The sequence below is a fragment of the Drosophila melanogaster genome, chromosome 3L (assembly GCF_000001215.4).
Source record: "Drosophila melanogaster chromosome 3L".
Taxonomy (NCBI): domain Eukaryota; kingdom Metazoa; phylum Arthropoda; class Insecta; order Diptera; family Drosophilidae; genus Drosophila; species Drosophila melanogaster.
In genome coordinates this window covers 15,900,156-15,927,698 of record NT_037436.4, presented here as the reverse complement: position 1 = coordinate 15,927,698, position 27,543 = coordinate 15,900,156, and the positions used below count along the sequence as shown (strand labels likewise).

General features: G+C 39.3%; 2 protein-coding genes across 5 annotated transcripts in view; both read left to right on the top strand.

The window, feature by feature from the left end:
- Pka-C3 (Protein kinase, cAMP-dependent, catalytic subunit 3) overlaps positions 1-1,894 on the top strand; it is a 28,993-nt gene extending 27,099 nt beyond the window's left edge. Inside the window, exons 7-8 of one of the 2 annotated variants that reach the window (NM_079373.4) lie at positions 557-634; positions 1,363-1,894. In NM_079373.4, coding sequence (NP_524097.2) covers positions 557-634; positions 1,363-1,488 — 204 coding nt within the window. In that variant the 3' untranslated portion in view covers positions 1,489-1,894. The remainder of the gene's footprint in view (positions 1-556; positions 635-1,362) is intronic. The other variant, NM_168638.3, reaches the window with a different exon arrangement.
- Positions 1,895-2,837: 943 nt separating this feature from the next.
- sff (sugar-free frosting) lies at positions 2,838-27,543 on the top strand. 3 transcript variants are annotated; one of them, NM_001274972.1, is made up of 16 exons: positions 2,838-3,411; positions 16,047-16,545; positions 17,104-17,198; positions 18,548-18,774; positions 18,841-18,991; positions 20,847-21,062; positions 21,506-21,705; positions 21,772-21,996; positions 22,063-22,502; positions 22,834-22,992; positions 23,049-23,215; positions 23,278-23,382; positions 23,441-23,516; positions 23,578-23,750; positions 23,810-23,940; positions 24,245-27,543. In NM_001274972.1, the coding sequence occupies exons 2-16, from the start codon at positions 16,458-16,460 to the stop codon at positions 24,327-24,329; spliced, it is 2,538 nt and encodes an 845-aa protein (NP_001261901.1). In that variant the 5' UTR covers positions 2,838-3,411; positions 16,047-16,457; the 3' UTR covers positions 24,330-27,543. The 3 variants fall into 3 exon arrangements, with proteins under 3 accessions (NP_001261901.1, NP_001261902.1, NP_648814.3); NM_001274973.1 differs by having other exon boundaries at positions 22,063-22,520; NM_140557.5 differs by having other exon boundaries at positions 22,063-22,550.

Genomic DNA, 27,543 nt, shown 5'->3' with positions numbered 1-27,543 from the left:
CTTAAAAAAGTCTCAAAGATCTAACATGGGAATGGAATAGATAAACAAATAATTTGGAGCATAAAGTTTGTTCAGCTGCCGTACTATCCATCAAGTCATTCGGTTTTTTTTTAATGAAAATTAAAATTAGCACTGTCAAAGTTTATTTATTTGTTTTCACCCCTTCGATCTCCTTTACTCTTGCCTTAGATAGTCTCATAAAAATACTTGGCAAGGCTTTCGTTAACATTTTCCGGCTTATTAGGCAGCATATTTATAGAGAATTGTTTACACTTGTCGCGGTCAGATTTTGTTGCTGGCATTAAAAATTGCATCGCATATATCAAAAATTAATTGTTGCCTATCACAAATAGATCTGCACATGCTCGTTGTCAGTTAGCCTAATACATTTTCTTCGAAATCATTTTTCACCTTCCCCCGAATTTTCGTTTTTGTCGCCATAACTTTGCTTTTATTTTATTAGATTTGTCGCGCGTTTTTTTTTTTTTTTTTGCAACACGAGCTAGCCAAATGCAAAACGTTATTTATGTCCAATATTTTGTATTTCACTCCACAGAATGGCGCCGATGACGTGAAGAGGCATCGCTGGTTCAAGCACTTGAATTGGAATGACGTCTACAGCAAGAAACTTAAGGTAAGCTTCAAGGGTCCACTCTATTTTCCGAGTTTTCCTTTTTAATCATCAGTAATTGTGTGGGTCATTACTTTGTGTGGATTTTTGGCACACTGATTTTTTGGCTCAGCTTTTGTCAGACGGCCAATGTATTTTCATACGTTCTCGTAATTAAAGGCAAATAAACAAATAAGTTTTCCAAATTAGCTGTGCCTTTAGTTAATGACCGCAGCGTCTATTTCGGCCTTTTGGGTGGGTGTTGGACCCATAAATCTAGCGATTCCCTCTACCCAGCCCAGTTGGTCCAAGTGCGAGTGAAATGTAACAAAAGGGGGCATTTCGCATCCGAAGGAGAAGGTGTTAATTGCCCACATGAACGCCTCCGTCCAGCGGGAGACAATGGGTTAAATGCGTCACAAGTGATTGTTACAAACGTGTTGAATTTTTGCGCACATTTCGCAACTTTTATCCGTTTGCCAGCCACGTATGTTTGATGTGATTTTCAAAATCACATCACATCTATTTCATGGATCTAAATATAGAAACAAATAGAACTAATTATGGTAGAAGTCAACTTTATAAATGATAGTTTATGAATATTTTCAAATTTCTTTAACATGTTTTTGGGCGGTCTTTATGTATTCTTAATTTTACTTAAGTTTAAACACTCATAAATATGCGATAATTGGCTTTAAATATAATATATGTACAATCAAAGCACTAATTTTTCAAATTTTCTTCATTTATAGCCACCAATTTTGCCCGATGTACATCACGATGGGGATACCAAAAATTTTGATGATTATCCCGAAAAGGATTGGAAGCCCGCCAAGGCAGTAGACCAAAGAGATTTGCAGTACTTCAATGATTTCTAAATAAGAGCCGAGAAATTGTAGTTTTTTGTTTTCTGTTGAAAATTTTGGTATAATTTGCGACAGCAAGAACATTCATTATTTATACTGGCAATTAAGTGTTTAAAGTGCTGTGTTGATGCAATGATATGTAATGGTACATATATTTATATACATAAATTATATTATAAAATACGACTATACATAAACAATACACCCGTACATAGTAAGAATAAGTTTATACCCGTAATGTTATGTCTAGCGAGTGACGTCTAAAATTATTTATATATACTTAATTGTTTAAATGTTCAAATTGCGAGCAGTCCCCAAAACTAGAAAGCAACACCTATAAAAGTACAGCTAAAGTACAGTAAAGAATATATTATTAAAAAACAACAAAATATTAACGTAAAACGTTGAATAAAGTGATACAAATTGAAACTTGGCCAAGTCTTTGTATTTTAATTTCGAATATATTTCTTTACTTTCGGGGGATTAGTTTTGGATCCGTAAATCTGTCAGATCTCGAACACGAGTCGCTTTTGCTGACGAGCGTGATCTTTGTTTGACGTTTGCTGGTATATATTTTAAATTATTTTGGTCCAGTTCATGTTTTTCGCATTGTTTTAAAAATGTGATTTTTCCATTTTGAAATAAATTAATTGAATTAATTATTTATAAATTAATGTAATCAATTTTGATGTAAGGGGTTTTCAGAGTGCGAAAAAGGAATTTAATAATGCTATTAAATTTAAGGGCAATAACTATAATTATTTATCTTTTTAAATCTTTGGTTTGGGAAGCTTGCCTTTCCTTATTCAGACACAACCGTTTTTCACATTTTCCGGTTTGTGTATCGGAAAAGTGGAAAGCGATTTTAATCGATAGAAATCGGAGGGAATTTTCAAATGAACGAAATGGGTATACAAATGTAAGGTAGTGCATTGAAATAAATAGAATAATACGATACAAATCTAATATTATAAATATAATTTAAGTTTTAAATCTTTAGCTGCATTTAAAGCTCTGTCGGATATTGGTTTTCTGAAACCCTTCCACTCTCGTAGAGCTTCTCGATTAGTAACATGCTTTGCAAATTTCAACATATTTTGAAATTCAAATTTGACTCCTACTGGAATTGGCCCACTGTGCCTTGCGCATGTTGTCTCTTCCACAGGGTAAACGCTACGTGCGGGAGTCACCCTGTGGCCGCGAAACTACCACCACGGCGATAGCAACAACAATACGGCAAGTGCTTTCTCTCAGAGAGCGCTCTCTTCCTTTTGGCACGGCACGCTTTTACAGTTATACAGCAGAGCGCGGCTTTTCACAAGCCTCGCTCCATAAAATCATTCAGTTTGTAGACAACGTTTGCCGTGGCCAAAAAAGAACGGACAAGCCACCTACTTTAGTTGGAGCACCATTTCCAACTGTAAACGGCAGCGCGATTATAGGCAAAAAAAAAAAAATAAGGAGAAAATAAGTACGCCTGTGTGTGTGCGATAGTGCGTACGTCACAGAAGGTGCTCGTGTGTGCGTGTGTGCTGTGGGAAAAATCAGTAAAATGTTTATGCAAATCATGCGACGAATGTGCGCCAATTGCGTTAAATCGTAAAGCGCATTAAGTGAAACAAAATTATATAATTAAGGAGCGGCCCAACGAAATAAACGAAAAGTGTTTTTTATCAAATACAAAGGAAAATCAGAGGTTGCAGCTCCTCTTCCTTTTCTTCGCGTGTGAGTGTGTGTGTGTGTTTGTGTCTGCGTAGGTGTAGGCGATTGTGGCCGTGTGTTGGTGTCTCGTGGCCAGCTGTCAGTGTGTGTGTGAGCGGCAGCGGGTGTCTGTATGTGTGCACTGTGGGTGCAACAACGTGAACGCTTCATCCCGGAAGTGATTTGTATAAGGCCGAAAGCCTCTGAAATTTTACACCCGAGCGGAAATAGTTGGTACGTAGACCCCATACATTATCCATAGCAGGTTTCCATTCTTGCCATATTGCTACCGATTTGTTTAAGGGGGTTGTTGGGCAGCAAACCAGGTTTACAGGATATCATTTGCGGTCTAAACTTTTACTGTTTATAATAAAATACAAATTCCAAATTTCAGTTTATCCTTTCCAAAAACTTGATAGATTTTACATTTATTGGTATGAAATGAAGTATTCAAAGGATTCTGGGTCCCAGACAACGTGAGGTGATAAGTTTATGTTTGCGAATACATCAATTTAATGCAATTATAAAATTTTAATGCGTTTTTGAGCATTGGTCATAAAGAGTGGCTTATAAATGTTTAAACACCTAATTTTTTCAGAGTGTTCTGTTGTCGGATTTACTATAGTTGGATTAGTTTCTATAGTTGGCATCCGGAGACCACGTATTTTCCAACGATGTTATGCATTTTTTACATTTTTTCCGTTTCTTACTGTTTTGTTTTTATGGATTTTTTGTTTCTATCGATTTTCAACCAAAAACAACTGGGAAACAACATCGAACCATCCATCCGTGCGTCCTCACACACAAACACCCATACACAGAAATTATTTCAGGGGGAAACCACAAGCAACCGCAACTACGTGTGGCTACACACACATAGAGAAAAAAAGGGTTTTATAAAAAAATCAAGTTTTCATATTTTAAGACTTTTTCAATTTACCATAATTTAATTATAGTTTAATACAAGATTATGCGATGACTAAAGAAACAGAGGGTAAATATTTGAACAAATAATTTCAGGATTCACTCTGTCTGAAATTATATCTTTTCCTTCAGTGTCCTTTTACGCAGGAGACTTCAACTCACTCATTTAACAGTATTTATAGACAGTTTTTTTGTTTCTGCACGAAAACGAAGTTGAATTGCAGAATTTAATATGGCGGGCGGATGTGGCTTTTGAGTTTTACGAGTGCTCACCTGCGAGCTTCGAGAAAGGTGGCAGAGGAGCCGGGCCTCAATGGCCACTTGAGGTGTTTGCCCTGACAGTAAGGGCATTAATCAAGGGACAAGGAGGGGATGGGGCAAGATGGGGGCGGTTCGGAAAATGAAGGAGACACTTGTGGGCCTGAAGAAGTTGGCCCTGCAAATGGCTAAACGTCTTCGTTATCAAATTGTCCTCGCTCAAAATATTGATATACAAACGGGGCGGCGGATTGCCGAGTTAAGATGATGATAAATACTCGATTTTGATTGATGTCATGCTTTTGTGTACCTACGCCAAAGTATCCCCGATAAATTGCAATCATATTTCTGCGGCAATGACGTCACCGCAGACCTATCCAGAAATACTTAGGAACGTGAGTTCATAAACATTTCCATTTTCAACCCCAAGCCGTGATCCCCTGTCTTGTTGTCTGTTTTTGTCAGCTTAGTTTCTTTTGGGAGCATTATAGTTTCGTATTTATAGCCAAGTTCAACCCTCAAAATGTTGTTGTCAAAATTGCACTGTCCTAATGAACTACTCTACTCTTGAGAACCAAAAAGAAAAAAATAAGTCCATGCAACAATAAAAAGTCGATAAATGGCAGGACATTGTTTTTAGGGAGCAAGGCTAACAGGAATGGGATCTACACTTTATTGAATTTTGCATTCATAAGTTGCACTAAAAATGAGTAGAATACAATATGTTGTAAGAAACCCAATATTGTTTCGCTTGGATAAGGTATTATTCGAAGTAAATTATTGTTGGTAATTTCGCAACTGTCAGACCGAAGTAAATGTCAAATCTTCTGTAATGCAACATTTGTGCTACATTTCATGTAACTTGCTTATGACATATTCTTTGGAACTTTCCGCTCACAACTTGCTAACTTTTCATCAGTCATTTGAGTAAAACTTTTTTATCAATCAAACGCAAGACCACGAAAACCCCTTATATCTTACAGATACAAGGCGGACTTATCGATGAAAATGCCAAATGTTAAGCTCCAGTGGCTTTCGTATAATTTTAACCTTTCCTATCTGCGCTGCCATCTCTTTTTCCAACTCAATTTCTATCTCCATTTTTATTACAATTTCTTTTCCTTTATTTTTATATTTCTATTTTTGTTTCCTTTTCCATTTCTTTTTTTAAATCCAATGACATGCCCCAGAGGTTCTTGGAGCTTAAGCTAGCCCAGCACTTTGGCTTTCATCCTTTTCGCAGCCAACAATTAAGGTGTCCTTCATCTTGGGCAATAAAAGAAACTGTCGCGTCAGATCAAAAATGCAGCATCTTAAAATATGAGCACCATTTTGGCTTCCGGTGGATTTCTGTCCTCGGTTGTTGTTCCCCCGCCGCTGTTGTTGGTGTTGTTCAATATTTACAACCTGATGGCGGCGATGAGGAGAACATCGCAGAACTGAATAAAACATGCGACAATCGGCAGGCGACAATGTCCTGGCTGGTAGCATCCTGCGATGCTGCCGTTGCAGACACGTAGACGCCTTAATGACCCGGGGGATTACCACTGTAGACAAAGTCGGGAGTCCCCTAAATGTGGGCGCTCTTTTCTGCAGCCCGAAAATCCCCAACAAAGGCCAGGTAACCAGGATGTAAACTACGCAGCGGCATTTCCTCATCCAATTAGTTTAATAAACGTAAACAAAAATGTTAACAGTTCCTATTTGCAATTAAAAAGCTATAAGCGGCAACCAAGAAACGAGGGGTTGTTGGGTGCAAAATGGGGCCGCGGGGAGGGTGCACTGCAAGAAATAGGTGTATGTTCTCTTTTTCATGGAATAAGGAATGAGTAAAGTACATGCATTCAAAGAATGCTTAAAGCATAAAGAAACTTACGTAGTATGCAAAAAAAAAAGAAGTAATTACATACTGTTTGTTTGAATGCACAAGAGTCTATAGCTCGAGTCTTGCTTATTAAAAAAGACAAATTGTGTGAATAGATATAAAATAAAATGGTATTCGATAATCGAAATATTATGTTTGGTATGCTGTCACAACTGAACCCCCATTTTTCTGAACTCATGAAAGTTTTTTTTAGTGCACAGCTGTCTTACAGTGGGGCACATGGCGAACAGAATGTCAAAAGCAACCCTGCCGAGAGCACAACAACCACCCAGTGGGGCGTGTAAGCCGCAGAAAGGGCGGCAGAGCAGAGAAAGAGTCGCGTAGCACTCTCCGCTCTCTCCGGATTAACCCTTGCGCGTGCGCTAAACTTGCCTTGGTAAGCAGCTACCCGCATGGCTTTGTCAACAGTTCCGTTTCTGGAGGAAGCCCTCTCTCGAAGTTCCACACACCGCAGCCCCAATCCAGCGATAACCCTCTCCGGAATCCTGGCAACGTTTTTAAGAATGAACCACATTCCCGTACGTCACTGCCTTTGATTAAAGCATATGCAAACGTTTTTTTCCCATTTCTTCCACATTTTTCCCTTCAACTTTTGAGCCTGGAACATGTGCCGCATGTCCCTACGTACTCCCAGCATAAATCCGTGGAGGATTTACATTGCATATGGCAAAATCGAATTGGCTATTCAGCTTGCGCCAGCTTGCAACTTTTGCTCGGCTTGTTTTAAAGTTGAAATTTGTTTATGCGACCGACCGCATAAATTTTTGCAAAGGGAATGTTTGTCCGCTTGTTTTTCCAGTTGTTGTCATAGGTTTAGACAGTATCCGCTGAAAGGGTTTTCCGATGCAGGAACCGAAACATTTGTTTAGGCAAATATTATGGGTCCTGGGAACGCTTTATTGCCTGCACGAGTGGAGCCAGAATGAGCGGTGGAGCTGAAGCCATCCCCATCCAATGGCCACGAAATCGATTTTTTTTTCGTCAGGACTAATCGAAGGGAATTCTATGTGGCATTGGTGTGAAATTGGTTATCTGCGAGCTGCGAAATAGTTTACCGCTTCAAGGGCAAGTCTGGTGTGCTAGCCTCAGCAAAAGATAATTGCGTTTATTTTTATATTTTATCTGATATAATACCTTTTTTGCGTTTATTTGGTAAGCAGTAATTCGAAGGTAACAAGAGGGAAAATATAGTTTAATTTTGAGTATTTTAACAAAATGCCAAAATAGTTTAAAAACTCGAATGCGTGAAAGATTTGACCTTATTATTTAATTCGAATATCTTCTTAAAATGTGCGATATCTTTGGAAGATAATAATTTAAAGCTATCCTTCTTGGAATCTTCCCCATTATTCAACTGCTAAACTTCAAAGGGTTATTCCCAGCGAAATTAAGAGTGGGCAATTTAAGGGCTCACTTACCTGCAAGACGTGCCCAACTGGCCTTGGATGAGCCCCCAGCCACCTGCCTTGACCTGCTTGTGCGGTCCCGCTCGGATGTCATCAATTATACAGAACTGGGCTTACATCAGAGACTCCATCAGTCGGCTCGGGTTCGAGCCATCTGCTTAGCCCTAATGCGATGGCTCAGGCTGCCAAAAAAGTGCAAAGAAGGAAAGAGAGAAATACACGTTACACAAATGTGACACAAAATCCAACACCAGAATGCAAAATCCTTGACAGCAAAAGGAGCCGAATATCCGTTTATTTGTACTTTAAGCCTTAAGCCTGCCATTAAAGGCCGGATCGTGCCTCATTGTAGTTTTGAGGTTTTTGTAGCCCCTCTTTTTTTCCGACCAAAAAGTATGCAACACGAGAATTGTATTTCACAGTTTGCACTTTTTGCCTCGAGGAATGTCGAGTCATAAATTTCATTTGCATATTTCAGTTGTCTGTCAGGGGATTTCCATTTGTGCAAAAATTGCAGTTATAATTGGAAAAATAATTTCACCCACCGCAGCGACAAGTGCAATTTTCTCAGTTCTTCTGCAACAATGTTTTTATCTGCCCACGGCATTTGCCCCTAACATCATTAATTCTAATTGAAAAGTTTTGTAGACTGTCGCCAATTAGGCCGCATCTGAAGTGCAATTCCAGCCGCCAGATGGGCCTGTTGGATGCCGTCAATCTCGCCAAGAAATTGCATTAAACACACCCAAAGTGACGGCGAATTAAAACGTCAAAGTGGCCGCGCGAAAGGCGTAAACACGTTCGTCCTGCCGCGGTGAAAAGAAGGAAAAAAAATTGTGCCAAGGCAACAAAATAACGAGAGGCTGGGAATCGCAAATTGGCCAGGCCAGCATCCTTGGCCAAAAGGGGGCGGCTGCAGGGCGTGGCGCCGGCATCACGCATGCATAACTGAGTAAATGAGAATTGAATTAAGTGCGGTGGCAAAACCGCAAAATATACGCGTCTCTCGTAATTTTTTTTTTTTTTCGAAAAGCTCCGGGAATCACTCACAAAAAGTTTTCATATCTTTGGATGACCTAAATGATAGCATAAGCAAAAATGTTATTTTATTGCCAAATGAAATTTTTAGATGTCAAAGGGATCTTATCTTTTTATTCAATTTCATTAAGATGAAAATCTTATTTAGTACTATATATATAAATTTTTAAATAAATTTTCTATATATCTTTGTGCTTGAATTTGAATGTTTGTTGATTGAAAGCCACCAGATTTATTATATCCAATTATTACGGATACTCTGACCTATTTTCTTCGAGTGTCCTTACAACTCATGCTCCTCCTGCTTCCCGCACTCCTTAATTGAATTCTAAGCGGGCTGGGAGCGGAGCAGTGGAGCATTGGAGCATTGGAGCAGCTGGAGGTGATGGCTGGCGAGAGCCCGTGGCTTTGGCAAACAAATGCGGGCTTTGCCAAGTCCGTGCTCATGTCCTGAGATCTTGTTCCCCGGATTGTGGATTCAGAAGTCCGGATTGTTTGCCCCACGGGCAAGGTGATGGGGGATATCCGAGGTATCCGTGGAGGGGTGACTGCCTGACGCGAAAAATTGAAAAATGCCCTGCTTGTTTTTCGCCCTGTTCTTTCAGATTGTTTTTGTTTGGTTTACGTTTTGTTGCTCTTTTTTCCTGTTGTGGATTATTTGTACAACTAAACTTGATTTCCATATTTTGTAAGAAAAACACTTTGTGGGAGAGTTTGTGGGGGAGTTTCCTTAAAATGCGATCGGAATAAGGGAGGAAGGCACAATGGACGTTGCTTCTGTGGGTCTTCAATCAATATAAAATGAATTGTCTTATGTGAAGTACTGATGAGTCATGATGTTTTTTGTAATTTGAGAATAATCATTGATTGCATTTAGGATATTTAATCTATTTCAATGGATAATTTAAGGCCTTAAAACTTCATAGAATTTTAACCAAAAATATGGGATATCCTTAGACTTAAACTCCGTTTAACCATTTCATCCTTATCCATAGCAATCTTTCTTGATTGAATTGAACAATCTACTGTGCAGCGTTTTTAGACTTCGTTTTTAATTGAGTTTTTTCATAGTCTCTGCCATTTCCAGCTATTCCATTCACTATTCTCTTTTATACCGATGCCAATTTTCAGTTTTCCCCAATTTTTCGCGTTTGCATTTTATTTGGCTAGCTTTGCATTCTTTTTTTTTCCAAGAAATAATTGAATTTTTTTTTGCCGCTCGGGGGATTGAAAACGGTGAGGCTTGAGTTCAGTGCGGATGTTAGCCATCTAATTGCGACCTTAATCATTTCATCTTTTTAGTTTCCGGCCAGTTTAGTCAGTGGTGTGTGTGTGTGTGGTAATCGAAATCGTCCTGCCAAAAGGCAGGGCAAATAAACTGGCGAATTTCGAGGACGAGAGGTGGACACTCCGTAGGCAAATACAAACTTGATTCGATGCTGGTTTCGCAAAAAAGATGAGTAAAATTGGCAACGAACATTGTTCACTTAGAGAAAATGACTGCATTACGATTTTATTTTGTCAATCATAGAAATATAGATTGTTAAAATCTACTTCTTAATTCTTAATTTCAACTAAAAGATGTACCTTTTTAATTATAATTATTTTGTAATTTAGTAAGTCGGATGTTAAGAGTAGTTTTTTTTTCATATTTGAGGCACCTTCTTTATTTCTCTGTGCCTGTTTGCTGTTTGTTCCTGTTGCTGTGAACAGGAACAGCTGCTGTGGATGCCTTTAGCTTTTTGGCCCTATCGAATCGAGTTAATTTGTGCCGGTCCAGGTCCTGGAGCCTCAAATAGGAGCCGCCTTCTCCTCCGGCAGCTGTGTTAGTTTTTGGTTGCTTTTAATCGAATTTTTGCTGTTGAGCTAACTGCGGGTTTTTGAACAGTTGACTGAGGTTGACCAGGTTAAAGGTTTTTTTTTCTGGCTTGCTGCTTTTGCATTTTGCGTGTTGATCTAAGCGGTTTATTAGCCCCGATTTGCAAGTAAGCTGCTTAACATCACCCCCACCACGCTGGTCATTATTTAATAATGAAAAGAGAGACGGTTTCATTACTCATTTTCATTCCACTGATAATCTAGCTTTTAGTTGGCGTATTCGGTTTGAAAAGGTCTTTGTTTTTTTGTTCATTGGCTCTGTTTTTGTTTTCTACGTTCAAGCAGTTGCTTCTCCCGGAAACTTGTTTGTTTTCCAAGAAGAAAAGTATTTACCAACTTGTGGTGGCTATTCTAACAATGTGACAAATTCATTGAATATTCTGATTGATTTTCTCTATAAATAATTAATTGACAAACTTAAGCTAGTTTGTTTTGGTCTTGAAAGACATCTAATGGAATAGAAAGCTTTATTGTCGTTGAAGCATGTTGGCATTGTTTTCACTTTGTATTTTTGTGAGTTGATTGCATTGTTTCACTTCAAATAATAAGTCAATAAAAAAAAAATAAACCTAACCAATATATTAAGATTTAAAAATGATTTTTAAATCGTTATTAATACTTCTGAAATAAAAAATACCAATAAAAAAAACTATTATTGTTTCTGATTTTATTCAATTAAATTCTTCGAATGTCGAATTGACATTCAGTCAGAATAGCAAAAAAGGGTTTCTAACATACATTTTCCAGATATTTAGCATTTCTCTTTTTCGTTGAATGCTTTTATGCAATTCAATTATTTAAGGAATTCAATCGAGAATATATCGGAAAACAAAATATATTTTGCTGCTGTTGACACAGCAGAAGCGATTCGACATGAAATGTGGAAATCAATGTTAAATGGCAGTGTCAAATGACAACAGACGTCGGGTGAAGCATCCGAAGGGGCGGAAGTTAGTTAAATATTGATTTTAATTTTCCACATAATTGCAATTAGTTGATGAATGTGGAGCCAGCTGTTGCAGTCATGTTTCCCCATTTCCTGCGCTGCAATCACCTCTGCTCCTGACGGTGTCTGATTCTGATTAAACATGGTGTCGGGGCAACATCACAAACAGGCATTCAACGAGAAATCGTGTTGAGGAGCCATCACCACGGAGGCTCTAAGTGGCACAGTGGGGAAAGGTTTATATAAATATTAATAATTATATAAAGGAGTCCATAAAATAAGGGTTAACAAGGAAGTAAGGTATGGAAGGATATCTTTACAAACGACACGGAGGACAGTACATTTTAATGTCTAATTTTTTAAATAAATATTCTCAAATGATTTTAAGTTGGATGGCCATCTCGTAGAAATTACGGATAATATTGCTACACATTTTCTCATTTTTTCAACCCCTTCCACTGTGCACAAGTTCTCGTTATGCTCTTGGCAGCAACGCCCTTTTGCTGTTCCTCATTTGGTTTCTGCTGCTGTTTCAGAATTTCCTCAATTCGCCTTCTCACAAAACTCTTGTCAGAAGGGGGAGCCCATGATGAAAAGCCACTTACGCACAATTTTCACAACTCGAAAGCATTTTATTGATTGCACTTTAAAAACGCCGGGTTGAGGGCGAAACCAAAACACTCATACGCCACGTTGGCTGGCATACTGCTCCAGTGAATTTTTCAGACCCTCTCTGAAATGTGCGTGTGAGCTGGGTGCGTTTATTGACTGTCGTTTTTGAAATTGAGTTTTTCTGGCTCTTAGATGGCACCACCTCCCCTTCCAGCCGAAATAAAGTTGGTTAAACTTTGGGGTCTTTCCTTGGCTCGGCTGCAAAAGGCAATTTAGCCCTCGAGCTCTCAGCCAGATGTATGCAAATGTGGATGGGGCTCGCCAGAGAAATCAAAGTCATCTCTGCTCGCTTTTTTATTCCATCTTGCTGCTGGTTAGATAACACATTTGCCTACGGAAAACTCCTTATTTTCCGGTGCTCGTGCCCCCTCGGGGTTAATTGTGCGAGATGGCTAATGAACATGGAAAATGGGCAGCATCTGACAGCTGCGTTTTGAGGCTCAGCTTGTTAATTGTTTTTGAAACCGTTGAGTGAACATTAATAAGATGTAAATTCGAGGAAAACTAGAAAAGTCTGGAGATGGGGGATTTATAATAGGTAATTGGGGCTTGTATTTTGGCCTGTGAAATATGAGTAGAAAAGTTTAATTGGTTGCAGAAGTCTCTTTGATTGTTAAGTATATATGATAATGAGTTCCTTAGAATTTTTTTTGTGTAATATTTTATTTTCCATATTTTAATTGATTTTATCCATTGATATTTTATCGTATTGTGATTGATTCTGTACGATTGTTTAGTTAGTTTAAAAAATCTGTCAAAAGGTTAGGTAAATAAAAGTATTTAGATTAAACACACAATCCCATATATTTGGCTATAAATTTGGCATAAATGCGCAATATCTCTAATAATCAATTGCTGTCAAAGTGTTTTGCTAATTTCGCTCGAGCATCGATCGATTGCAACACACATTGTCTCACTTTCCTTATGTTTGCCATTAAGTAATTTATGCGAAATCAAGCCATCTCCAGCTTCGATATATCTTAGCACTATTCACTGCCTTTATATGGCTGTGCATTGTTTGCAAATCGCTTAATTATGGTTGATGGCATTTTATTGGGGCATGGAGCCATAAAAGTTGGTCAGATCCCCTGTTCCTTTTGGGCCTACATCAATAATGGTCGGCTCCATTTTCATCTTCCTGCCTCAATAACCGGCTTTTGCTCTTCCCCTTCCCGTTCCGCTTTCTTTTTTGCCTTTCTCCTAGTTGCCACGACCTAAAAGCATAAATTTCCCGTGGCTAGGCCAAAATCAACGCCAAATGCTCTAAACGTTTTGCTTATGATTTTTATTGCACGCACACAAACTCATACTTGTTCAGATCCATACAGACATATATACATATATATATAAATAAAATGGTATGTTTATATATAAAACCCTGTGTAGACATTTTGCCGCAGCCCCAAGTGCGAAGTCTTCAGAAAAACTGAAAAAGGCGACCCATGACGATGACTTGTTTATGGCAGTTGGCAGCCACGCCCCTTTTATACTTGGTGCGCCTATATGGGCAAGCACTTGGTTTATTTCATTAGGTTTCCTTTGATGAAACGTTTTTCATCATAACCGTGAAATGTAAAAATCATAGCATACTTTTTGGAGAAGCATAAGGAATTTAAAATCCACGTCATGCTACCAAACCACAAGAATGTTGAATTATTGATTTAAAATCACTTATATTTTCTACTTTTCGATGATAGGAAAGTGATTTTATTTTACCAAATAAAACTGCCTTGGAAAATACCTACATCACGCGGAATGGAAATTCCTGCTGAGCGATAAAATCGCCAAAGTACATGCAAATGCAAACTTTAAGTTATGCGAAGTATCCACCATTCGTGGCTTCAATTTGGCTTTATCTTGACGCTTTTTTTTCTGTTGGCACTTGCCAAACAATGTCAGTTCTCAACTTTTAGCGCATTTTTCAAATTAGGTTAGCGGAACAGCAGGGGGAGGGGCGCAGGGTGGATGGATGTTAGGATGGCGGGGTGTGCGTGTGTAAGAGTACATGGGTGTGCTGGTGCTGGTGCTAGTGCCAGTGAAAGTTTCCCATTGTTTCGGGCGGAAGGGAAAGGGCGTGGCGGTAGGCTTGTTAGCATCCTTCCTTCCTGCGCTTCCTGCGTAAAAGCCACCATCTGCTGCCCGTTTAACCTTAATGTTAGGGGCAAACCAGAACCGCACCCTTCACACTCATGAACCTTTCTTCACGTCCAGTGAAAAAAAGAACAGTTTAGTTTCTGAAAGAGAAGATTTTGAAATGAAAAATGTCTTAAACGGGTCAAAGTACTATGTAGATCCTGAAAATTAACATTGTATATTATTGATTAATGGTATTATTTTTTAAAAATACGTTTAATATGCCCAGTAATTAGAATTCTAACGTAATGTTGATCTAGTGATAATGCTAACGTAAAAGTATATAATAATACTTATCGCAAAGCTTATGTATATTCCTCTCTGTGTATCCACATTTGCGCACTGTTCCATTTTGATGTGCACTTATTTTCCAATTTAAGCGCGTAAGCATCCATCGTCCTGTCAGTTTGGCGTCTCATGGCGTCTCATCAAACCCGTCCCAGGACTTGGCACTTCAACGTCATCTCGGAGAATTATCAGCGACTGCGTCAGCATCTGAATATAATGCTTACCTGCCCCGCCCCCTGCCCACCCTTCGTCCAGTGCTTTAGAGCGAATCCCTGGCTTTCTATCTTTGGCTGGCCTTTGTTCTTGGCCATCTTTCAGGCAGTCGGCGTTGGCCAAGTTTTATGCTCGCTTTTTATGCCAACACGCCCCGTTGAGCAATTGTTGTTGCTTCTATGGGTGTTTTTAGTGCTCTTCTAATGAAATTTTTAAACGATTTCGTTTCACTTCACGGCCAGCAGCAGATTTAAAAGTGAGAATTGACGAAGAAGTCGCTAGGAAAATTCCCAGAATTTATTTCTACCTCTTTGTCAGCCCTTCTTGACCCTTAAAAATGGCTACAAAGTTGCAATTAATGAGTTCGCACTAAAGGGTTAATTTGGAGGAACTCGTAAATCAACATTGTAAATTATTAATTGCGTTTTGGTAACAACAAGCAATTAGGCTAATTTTGGGTAATATAATTTAATAAAACTGATTGCTTCACTAATTGAATTTAATTTTATTATATTGCATTTGCATTTGAGTATTGATAGAAATCTAATAGTTTTATTTATTCCGAAAAATAATTTGATATAATTGTCTAGCATGAACAATGACACTATTATTTAGATACTGACTATATTTTAAGCTGCTTAGAGGCTTAACAGTCACACAATCCATTAGGTTTGAACAATCAAAAATTCCTTCTGTTTCGGCTTTCCCATAATTACCAAAGTAATAATCCCTTTACCACACGTACATTTACTAGAAACAGAATGTGTACCTTTAATTAAACTTAATGGCCAAGTAATTGAAAACGAAACACTTCAAAGAGTTGAGATTATTACGAAATTTAAATGAACCACCAACAGACACTAAAATATATGTGCTTCTCACCTGATTATGTGTTCGTATGTGTGTGTGTTTGTGATGCTTTTCCTGTTCGCAGGAAGATGTCGAGGTCATAAATTCGCTCCTGAAATGGCCGAGAGGAGAAGCAAACACACAAGCACAGCTGGAGGGTTTTAATTAGAACACCTGACTAACTAAAATACACACAACGTCACGAACGTAGTTATACGGCAACATAGTTAGTTGTTGTTCCATTTATTTCAATTAAAAATTCAGTTGGGCCAAGGGGGAACATAAATATTCATTGGTAATCGCATTGACCTTAGTCATTCTCTCTGTCTCGCTCTCTCTCTCTCACTATCTCACCATCTCTTATCCTCTTCCATTGCAGGCAGTATTTTGTGATGAAGTCATGTGGAAGTAGCAGTACAATTATAGGCAAAAGTTAATTAAACGCTGCATCATTTGCAAACTGCAAAAAGGAATTCTTAACAATCGCAATAAAACTTTTGTCGAACAAAAGTAATTAAAGGACCTCACACCCATACTCAAGCCCATACCCAATACCCATACTCACTTGCAGCTATGCGACAACAAAGTTGGTAGGCGTGGCAAGGGGGCAAGGCGGCGAGGAGGCGAGTGGGGCCAGGTGGAGCACAGGAGTACATGGCCAGGAGTCAGTTGACGCTGCCAGCCGCAAACAGCTAACAGCTAACACCCAGGAGCCCCAAGCAGCGGGCGCCAAGGACGCAGGGCGCAGGACGACAGGACGTAGGACGAAAACGAAGCGACGGCCAGCAAAATGCAGAAGGAGAACAATGTCACGGCGGAGAATTGCCAATTTGTGGGGCCCTATCGCCTGGAGAAAACCCTTGGCAAGGGTCAAACGGGTAAGTGCAGGAAAACTCTTTCCTTTTACGAGAAACTAAGTGGGTGGTGGTGGCTGCAACGGGTGAAACTATCATTGCATTTTCTAGGCGGAGTGGCTATTCACTCGAGACTTATTTACTGTAATTGCACTTGAGTCAGCTATAACTATGTGTTTGAAACCCTAAAGCAAGTTATTCAATAGTCATCATATTGGACATAAAAATAATAATTCAATAATTGAAATGAAATCAAATTGGCTGCAATGTTTGAAATTCAACAGCGCACGGTAATAAAACTGTTCAATAATCATTAAAGGCATTTAATTATATTAAATTTATGCAATCCGACAGTAGATAATTTAACAATTATATTAGTAAATTTTATATTAAATCTTTTCAGCCCAGTTAGACTATAATTGCAATTAAATTGTAGTTTAGTCACTCATAAAGTTCACTTAATTAGCCATATTAATGGATTTACCTTCTTCTTACTAAAACTGAGAAACCAATTAAGATATCTGCAATTCTCGGAAAAGTAATTGCAATTACGATTTCTAACTTATTCTTATTGTTTCGCAGGTCTCGTCAAGTTGGGCGTGCATTGTGTGATTGGCAAGAAGGTTGCGATTAAAATAATCAATCGCGAGAAACTCAGCGAATCGGTGCTAATGAAGGTGAGTAGTTTTTCGCTGGCATCGGTTTATTGTTTTCCCACAGTTTATGATTTTGTTTTTCGTTTTCTTTTCCTATTTTTTGTTGTTGCTGTATTTCTTCTTGTTTGTCTTCTCCTGGCGTACGGGTCATAAAAAACTGTGACAATAAAATTTGTTTTGTGGTTCGTTGTTTTATTGCCCTGCTCCATGGAAGTGTTCCGCGTTTTTTTTTTGGGCTGTATGAAGGGCGAATACGAGGATGTAACGTTGCAGTCAAACTTACAGCCATTTGAACTTTTGGTCTTATATGACATGATAGAGAAAAGGGGAAATGCTTTTGGGGATTAAACAGGCTTGCGGCTTCAGTGTGCCAAAGTCAGGGAAAGTCAAAAGTATACTTTTCATCTTTTGTGAGACTTTAATCTGTTGTCCTTTAAGTTTTTAATCAAGAAAGCTTCCATCACATAAATATCAATTATTATACAAATGTACGGCAAATTATCTGTGGTAAATATTCATTTATTCCCCAATCGATTTTCTGCCATACTCCAGAACGCACCACGTCCATTGTAATGAGTGTCAAACACTCTAAATAGATTTCATTCATTCCCAGACTCGCCGCCATTCATTCGCTTCCAATAAAAGTCAGAGTAAGGCTCAACTATTTATCTTTTCTCTGCTGTCATAATAGAACCACCACCCACTACCACTATTCTATATCTACCGAAAATGTGGTGCACTTTTTTGTAGGACACTGAAAGGACATGGGACAAATTAGTGCGTGCGACAACAAAGTAAAACAAAATTGACTGCCCTCCATTTCTGGGGTGGAGTTTTCGGGGAGGTGGTGAGAAAAGCTCAGACATGTAGCACAATCGAAATGCAAGGTATGGTCGAGGGGGTGCAAATGAGGATAAAGAACCGCCGATGATTGCGTGTGGTGTCCATGCTGTAGGGTCAGCTGGTCGGGACACGCAATGAGAAATCGGACGCCATTCGGAGGACAACAATGGGCTATTATGGTTGGCCAAGCACCAGGCACTTTGAATGCATTCTAAGGATAAGTGCACTTTTCAAAAATACTTGAAGAAAAAAACACTACTTAAAGAGGAATATAAAAAATAATATGAGCTTTTAATAGATTATAATAGGATTAAAATAGATTTTTAAAATAATATTCGTTTTTTACTTTAAGTTATTTACCATAATCTTTTTTTAAATATGGTTTTGTTATTCTTATTGATTTGATTGGTTTATTTTTTCTCCGAGTGTGGGTGTGGGGACTTACGAGGAACCTGGCAACATTGTCGATAAGTCGATTAAAATCGCTTGTGTGCTCCACTCTCCTCTGCTCTACTCTTCACGCAAAGGTTGAACGTGAAATCGCCATAATGAAACTAATCGATCATCCACACGTCCTTGGCCTGAGCGATGTGTACGAGAACAAGAAGTATTTGTATTTGATATTGGAGCATGTATCCGGCGGAGAGCTCTTCGATTACCTGGTGAAGAAGGGTCGATTGACGCCGAAGGAGGCGCGCAAGTTCTTCAGGCAAATCATCTCCGCCCTGGATTTCTGCCACTCGCATTCGATTTGGTAAGTCCCTGTTGAAAGCTCCCCTCCCAGAACTTCAATCAATATTGGATTTATTCTGCGTTTCAGCCATCGCGACTTGAAGCCGGAGAATCTGCTGCTGGACGAGAAGAATAACATTAAGATAGCGGACTTTGGGATGGCTTCCCTGCAGCCAGCTGGCAGCATGTTGGAGACCTCCTGCGGCAGCCCACACTACGCGTGTCCAGAGGTCATACGGGTAAGTCTCGCAGTGAAAAATGGCCAAAAGATTGCCAGCCCAGCCAGACCAGGCGGCTACTCGCATCCCCCAATCCCCAATCCGCACGAGTGCGGCAAACGCGTAAACGTCAATCAAGACGAACTTTTTAGCACATTTTCAGATGCAGCAGCGGTGGCTTCAACTGTGCAGAAAGTTGAAGGAGGCGGCTCCTGGAGTCGCTTTCCTATGCAAATTTCTTCAGCTCCCTTCTATGCAAATGCACGTCATGTGCGCATATGATTTCCCATCTCGGGATGCACTGCGTTCTCTACACCCAGCAAAAAGTTGCGAGTCGCCCCTTAAAGCGTTCGATTTTCCGCCAAGGATAAACGAACTGGTTTTCTGGTTTTCCCCAAAGAAACATTTTACTGCGAGTTAAAAGTCAGTTATTTTACTTTTCAGCATCCTTCAATTTACGGCATCACTTTCATTTGTTGCTATACAACTTTTAAAATTGAAACCAAGCCAATTTACTTTGTCCCTAAAGTAGCTTCTGAAGTGTTTCTTAGATATTTATTAAGAAGAAGGACCCTTTATCAAATTTGTCGACCTTAGAAACATAATGCAAACCTAAGAAAGATTAAATAGTAATTTTACAATTTTCTTAGTGTACCCTGCATCATATCCTTTTGAGCAGAGCTGCTGCAGCTTCTGGCGAATCTTTATAGCTTCTGCACCCGTAATAAATTCATAAGGGGAATTTTAAAATATCTCCTCGTTCAGTCTTATCATATACTCTGGCTGGGTTATAAATCTGGCTTGCTACGTGATGTTTAGCTTATCTGCACATATACGAGTATATCTTTTTTTTATAAATATTCAACAGTCAAAGCTGTGAGGGGAATGGGTGAAGTTCCTTTCCAACGTCTAATTGATGACTGCTAACCAAATCTGCACTGCCAGGCAAAAACCTTGACAATTTGTAGGGGAAAATTGCGTGGAAAGCCCATGTACTCAATCACATAAGTGGTCGTTTATCAATCTTTGGAAGGTGGCAGGGGTTGTGGCTGGAACAACCAGAGCTGCAAAGCCGGTTTAGGGTTACCGGAAAAAAAAACTTGGCTTGGGTAATCGAGCGTACATCAGAGTTATAATCTAACAAATTGGAGTTTCGAGACTAGCTGTAATTGGAAAGTGTTTATGAGTTATGGGTGGGTTTGGATTCATGAGAGCGAATACAAGTGGCTTAGAGATTTTCATTCCTCATCGAAATAAAGAAAGCTTTTGAATAGACCAATGCCAAATTGTAAGATAAAAGGCTGAGTAACTTAAATGCCTTGTACTCAGTGGGGTGCAAATAAATCCGATGAAATATTTTGAGAATCATTAAAAAATAACACTCCTTCGTGCAGCAAGTCTTAAATATCTCGCTCTAAGGGGTAACTACGTGGCCAGCTATTTACAATCGTGCTACACAATTACACATTGTAGTGGGCAACAAACTACGAGTCATTGTCCCATTTACCTGCAAAGTCAATAACCGTCCCGTAGGAAAACCACGATTCGTCGGAGTGGGGCAAACTTGGCATTTGATGGACACGTCAATGGACGTCAACGAGTTGAACGGACCAGCCCCTCTGTCCGTCTTTAAATAGAAAACTTTTTAAATTAGTAAGCATTCGATTGGGGATTATGGCAATCCCATACGAATGCGGTTCGATAAAAAAAAGGGATAACGATTTGAGGCCACGCACAAAGGCCAATCGAATTTCAAAATAATCAAGCTAAAAGCAAACATAAACCGAATATCCAAACAAACAAACAAATGCTCGTCTTGGAAATGTCTCAATTTCTGATTTCGTATTTCCCCCAACCACTATTATCATTTTTCCAGGGCGAGAAGTACGATGGCCGCAAGGCGGATGTCTGGTCCTGTGGGGTCATCCTCTATGCCCTCCTGGTGGGTGCGTTGCCCTTCGACGACGACAACTTGCGCCAGCTGCTGGAGAAAGTCAAGCGGGGCGTCTTTCACATACCGCACTTTGTGCCGCCGGACTGCCAGAGTCTGCTGCGCGGCATGATTGAGGTCAATCCGGACCGGCGGCTCACGGTGAGTCATCCCCGCCACATTCACACCCGAAATGCAGTCAGTGGTGATCTGATCCGACAATGTCAATTCCCAAAACTTGGTGTCTTGCTAAGTGCACCTGAAAAAATATATTGGGTCTAATGAATATTTGCTTTAACCTTTTCTAACTATTTTTATTTTATGTCAGAAATTGCAATAATAATATTAAAAACGGTATCAATTAAACACATTAAAAATGTTCATTTTAAAATCCATTTAATGTAGTACATAAATTTTGAAAGCTAATTGAAATACACTAGCCTGTTGCGTGCTTATTTTTTCGAGTGTGGGTGGTGAGTCATTTTGAAAGCCACCCCACCAAGCGTTGGTTGGTTTTTGGGTCACCACGTTGCCAGCTATTTTACCCAACCCCTTTGCAATTCCTCCCCTCAACTCGTTCTTGCTTCATTTTCGACCGCGTCCAGCTGGCTGAAATCAACCGGCATCCGTGGGTCACAGCTGGCGGCAAAGGGGAGCTGGAGCTGGAGCTGCCAATGATGGAGGTGGTGCAGACACACGTTATTCCCACAGCCACCGCGGTGGATCCGGATGTGTTGAACGCGATTTGCTCGCTGGGCTGTTTCAAGGAGAAGGAGAAACTCATCCAGGAACTGCTCAGTTCAAGGTGAATTTAAATGTCTTTAATACTTTCTTTTCGAATTATATCTAACTTGATTGTTTTACATAACAGTCACAATACGGAGAAGGTTATATATTTCCTGTTGCTCGAGCGCAAACGAAGACGACCTGCGCTGGAGGATGATGATGAGATTGCGCAAAAGTCCCGCAGCGAACTGGACGCAGTGGATCCGCCGCGTAAGCGTCTGGACACCTGTCGCATCAATGGCACCAATGCACCCAGCTATGGGCAGATTTCGGAAGGTTCACCGCTCACGCCAAGACGACAGGCCTTTAAGTGAGTATATAAATTGAAATTGAATCCTTCGAACACCGGACTAACTTATTTATTCCTATCTTACAGTTTCCGGTCGTACAGCAGCACCCGGAACCACCAACGCCGATCGCCCACAACAGTTACCTCGTCGGTGCGGAGCTCCTCATATCACAGTCCCACGCGCTGCAACTCTCCGATGAGTTCGGCACAGCAGCAGGCGAATGCCATATCCCGACCATCTTCTCCGGCGGCGGGCACCCGGCACTCTACGTACGGTGATCGAGATCGTTCCGGACACCACTCCTCCGTAAGCCGGACACCGTCGCACAGTTCGCAGAAGAGCATCGAGGGTGATGTGGTGGTGGTGCGGGAGCCGAGGATCGAGCGGAGGGACTCACTGCGTCAGGAGCGCGGCGGAGGATCGCCGAGGGATCGAGGCGATTGCGGCATACCGCCGGGCAGTCCGGGCGGCAACTCGAGCGGATCCACTTCCGCCTCGCCGTCGGTGCACCACCGTGCCAACTCAGGTCCGACCATTGCCATTAGTATGTTCCACGATCCAGATTCGAATAGTGGTGTGTGCATGCCCCGTAGATCCCTTGAAAAATAGCAAACCAATACAGAAACAAGATCAGATTTAAATATGAATATAGAAGATCTTGTTTCGTGTACATTCTGTACCGATCTGTAATGGTTATTTTAGTATTTTCAAGTATCAAATGAGCCTAATTCATACTTTAATCAATAACATGTGCTTGAACATATCAAATTAACCATAAAACACATCGGTTAGATAACTGATATCACCTTTTCTGTACAAGGATGTTCTCAAATAATCTTTACAATTCTTACTTACAGTTGTGAATCCCAATGGCTCGCCCATGATGAACAACAGCAGTCCGGGAATGCCCGGATCTCCTTGCAATACACCTGGTGGTCAGTTGTGGAAGACGCGGCTGACAAACATCAAAAACAGTTTCTTGGGCAGTCCGCGGTTCCATCGCAGAAAAATGCAGGGTAGGTGTTCCAAGCAAATTGAAAGAATGAATAATAATTATAATAACTTTTCACAGTTTCTGCCGATGAGGTGCACTTGACGCCCGAATCTTCGCCAGAGCTTACAAAGCGCTCCTGGTTTGGAAATCTCATAACAACCGAGAAGGATGAAACCTTTACTATTTTGGTCAAGGGCAAGCCCATTGCCACGGTTAAGGCGCATTTGATACACGCATTTTTATCCGTAAGTAGCTATATCTTTTGGGACTCATTCTCATATTAACTTCGAATATTTCTTTCTTACAGATGGCCGAACTATCTCATAGTGTGGTGTCGCCCACCTCGTTTCGGGTGGAGTACAAGCGGAATGGCAATGGACCTGTCATGTTCCAACGCCACGTTAAATTCCAGGTAAGTTTAAAGCCATCAGCAGGAATTCAGTGATCTAATGATATATGACTAATTTCAGGTTGACATCAGTGCCATTTGCAAACAAGGTGACATAGCGGATATGTTGTTTGCTTTGACATTTACGCTGCTATCAGGTAATCAATACGTTGTTGCTCAACTATGTGTACAGTCTTGTTAAACTTTCCGTTTGTGCAGGTAACATTCGGCGTTTTCGGCGCATTTGTGAGCACATCCAATCCCAGGTGTGTTCCAAGCGATTTCCGGGTCCCAGTAGTCCGCCAACGGTGACCAGCGTGACCCAGGCCGTCTCGGAGAGCTCCTCCTGCGGATCGGTGTCCAGCGAGAGATTATCGTACAAGCGACAGGTGGTGAGTTCCCTTCTCGATAGCAATTCCCAAGATCGTGAAACTAACTGAGTTATATTTAGATTGAAAACGATATGGAGAACGATTCCATATTCTCGTACAAGTCGGGCAATGGACGTCGGGCCTCGACCACAAATAACAATAATGCCAATCCAGTTGACATTCCCGGAAGTCCCATTGCAGTGCGATCCAAGTAAGCAGCTCGCACTTTGAGAGCAAACTGTAAAATTGTATAGTTCCGAAAATATTCTTATTTTATTTGCCTAAGAATAAATATACAAAATAGTATTCTCAATCATATATTTGCTTTATAAATCATATATAAGAACATTTCATTGACCTTGTAATTAACTTGAGTTTGAAAATAGTGGACCTGTTAAAACACCTTTCGCCTAGAAAGGTTTAAGAAATAGATATTTTTGGAGCTACATAAATTGTTGTACATTATTATTAATATATCAAAAATATATTAATTAATTGTCTCCACTTTTTTTCAGCTCTGAGACCGCTGAGCACGAACGCAACCGCGAGCTGCAGAGTGAGCGTCAGGCGACAACGATGTCCGGTAGTGCAATCGCATGAGAATTATTTCTCTGATTTAGTTACATTTTTCTCAAGGACATTTGTTTCGATATGGCACTAGTGAGCGAGAAACGCGAACAGATATTGTTAACCAACTAGCGAACGAATCAGCCACTCAAACAGTATTTTTTCTAGAGTACCATCAGCCAGAGATCTTCAAACTACGTAAACACACACGAAAATCCGAATAATATACCAAAGCAATAATAGTGGAATTTATATGAACTAGCGCATACATATATGTAACGAATCTGAATCAGAATCTGAACTTTTGAATGCCGAACGAATGAACAGAACTTTGCTAGCTGCTCTAGCTTTTATCGAACTTGATTTTCTATTAATTGTTAATTTTTTTATTGACTTTTTGTATGTGTTCTTTTGAGGGACATTGTTGCCGCCGCGCCTAAAAAGCTTGCAAATAAAAACACCGTGTAAAAATATACAAAAAAAATCAAGTTAGCACTAGCCTAAGTCGAACCAGTTATTCTAGTCATTTTCTTTACCTAGACTAGGCCTCGTATTTAGCTACGCAAATGAGGAATGCTACTCAAGAAAATTCGCCGACGATTTGTATAGAGTGTATAAAGGATATTACGCAAATGCACTGATCTTTAATTACTAACTAAAGTAACAGAAATGAAACAAAAAACAAAAGAACTTTTGCATTACCTTAGCGTTGCTGTTTTTTCTAACAAACCAAATCGATATAACTATTTTGCTAGCTATAAAAACAAAAACCGACGAAGCAGGACGTAAAAAGCAAACTATTTTTCCTAATAACAAAATACTAAACAAAAAAAAACGCGTCAACTTTCGAACTTCAGACATGCATATATGACGATCAAAAGAGTGTTGTGCGGTAGATAAACTCAACAGATATTGGACAGGAAAGAAGGAAAACCAAAATATATAATGTATATAAGACACCGAATTACTAAAATGGCACAGCACATGCCCTAATAAAGCATATAAAGCACATTAAAGTAACGACATTAAATACCAGAAACAATATATTTTGCATGGGCATCAAATAAAGCTTTCTTAACCGATACTTGTATAAATCGATTGGGACGAAATATATATCTATGTATAGAACGGATCGGGGATTGTACAAATTGCTGGGTTGCATCAGAGACAAAAGAAAACCTAGGAGAGAAATTCAATTGGAGGTGGTATATTTTTTATTGAAAAACAAGTAGAGCATACAAGCTGTCCAATAATGCACAAATCGCATGCTTTCGGCGACCTACGATAGTCTTTCTCTTAGTGTGAGAAGTGTTTCGCATGGCAACCCCACAAACAATCACATTGAATCCTTCCCTACCTTACTTTTGAGTGGTTTTCATAGTTTATAGATTCTTTTGTAACACACCCAAGCCAATCAGAGTTCTTTTTATAACGCATACGATGATTTGAAACTAAAAGACTTAAGATATCGACATAAAGCTAATGAAATCCAAACAAAAAACCGTCCATTTATCCACTTAAAGCTAAAAACAATGTAGAAGCACCTCAGCAATTTGTGGAATCTACTGGATAAGAATGTAAGGGAAAAACTGAATATTGTATGTAACGTGTAAAAGGATATAGATCTATACTGAAACTGTGTATGACAGCAATATCAAAATAGTCAGTTGGGGAGTATGAAGCGATACTAAAACGTGATTAGAACAAATATTTAACGACAAAATACGACAAGTTAATAAACGCTTAATGATAAACCGAGTTAAGGTCGCGTAAAACATAATAAATATTAAACATACCTATTTAAGAGTATTGAATCAGTCAGTACTTGAGAAAAAAAAAAACACACGAGAACGAACTCAAACAAGAATCATGCAATAATATTGAAATGAAATTACTTTCTAGCATTAACTACGATACATCAAATTATTTATCGCTCATCATATGGAAAATACTCAAGAAGAAACGCATTTAAGCTGAACATACATTCAAAATTAAGCTCACCGACTTGAAGAGATGGCATTCATATATTTATACATGCATATATCATATACACCTCGATCATATTGTATTCTGTATTTACTTTCATATACAAGAACAAAGTCCTACCAGCATACCCAACATATACGAAGTATACATCTATATGCCTCACCAGCATTCGTACATCCATATATATTTACATACAAGCGCATTTAATACAAGTTACATTTCATCACCACAATTGTACCATAAGAAATGTAAAGATCATATTTTTCACTCGAGATACTAAAACGTAATAACACTACACGTAAGCATTACTAAACGCTCTGCAAACTAAACTCCAATCGCGGCTACGAGGAAATGTATAATGATAATTGCTTTATAAGGACTCCAATCCAAACACCTAATACTCAATGCTGCATTATGCCACGCCTACCTTTTTACCTTAACTGACGCCTATACTAGATGATCAACCAAACTTTCGCGCTCTTCTCAAAAACATAATCACCACCAAACCCAACTAACTCATTTTAACTGCTTAGCACTGTGCAATGAGCAGCGAATATTTGCGCCGAGATAATTTTATATGCAACGTATACATATTTCTATCTATAGTATATATATACACCCCGATATATATATACATATACACGCATTATACACCAAGGCAAGCGCTTTACTTCAGATGCAAATGCAGTGCAATGGAGAATGTTTATTACTCATTACAAAATAAACGATTCGCATACTTATTAAAATACATTTAGAGGGTAATGTTGTGTATTGTACTACGCTTTTTACGTTGTTGTTTTTGTTTTCCCCTGCGTTTCAACATAATATTGTAATATTGTAATTAGTTCTGCAAGTGATTACGGCTAAGTTAAATACTGCATTGTGCGCTTTGTTTTGTATCTTCGGATATAAGTTGAATGATTGTATTTTGTAATTTAATTTTAAGCTTGAGGAATCGCGTCTGAGGTGGATGAATTGCAGCCAGGCCGAGATCGAACCATACAAGAGATAAATATTAGAACCAACAAGTGTAAGGGAAACAACAAAACCAAACAAACAAAACAAATAAAAATAAAAACCAAACAAAGTGGCATCTGTTATTAGGTTAAAAGAATTATTGATATTGTTTGCAAGAAAATGTGTGAAATATATATAAATACAAATAAAATACCACTTAGCATAAAAACAAACCGTGAACAGACAAGCAAACAACAACAGATTGTAATTGCAATTTAAAAATAAAATTAATATTTCAAATAAT

Bases quoted from the DNA above. Each gene is read 5' to 3' on its own strand.
- sff (NM_140557.5), top strand. From the start codon at position 16,458: ATGCAGAAGGAGAACAATGTCACGGCGGAGAATTGCCAATTTGTGGGG. The intron at 21,997-22,062 runs GTGAGTATATAA...CCTATCTTACAG, and splicing joins CCAAGACGACAGGCCTTTAA to TTTCCGGTCGTACAGCAGCA. The intron at 23,517-23,577 runs GTAATCAATACG...CCGTTTGTGCAG, and splicing joins GACATTTACGCTGCTATCAG to GTAACATTCGGCGTTTTCGG.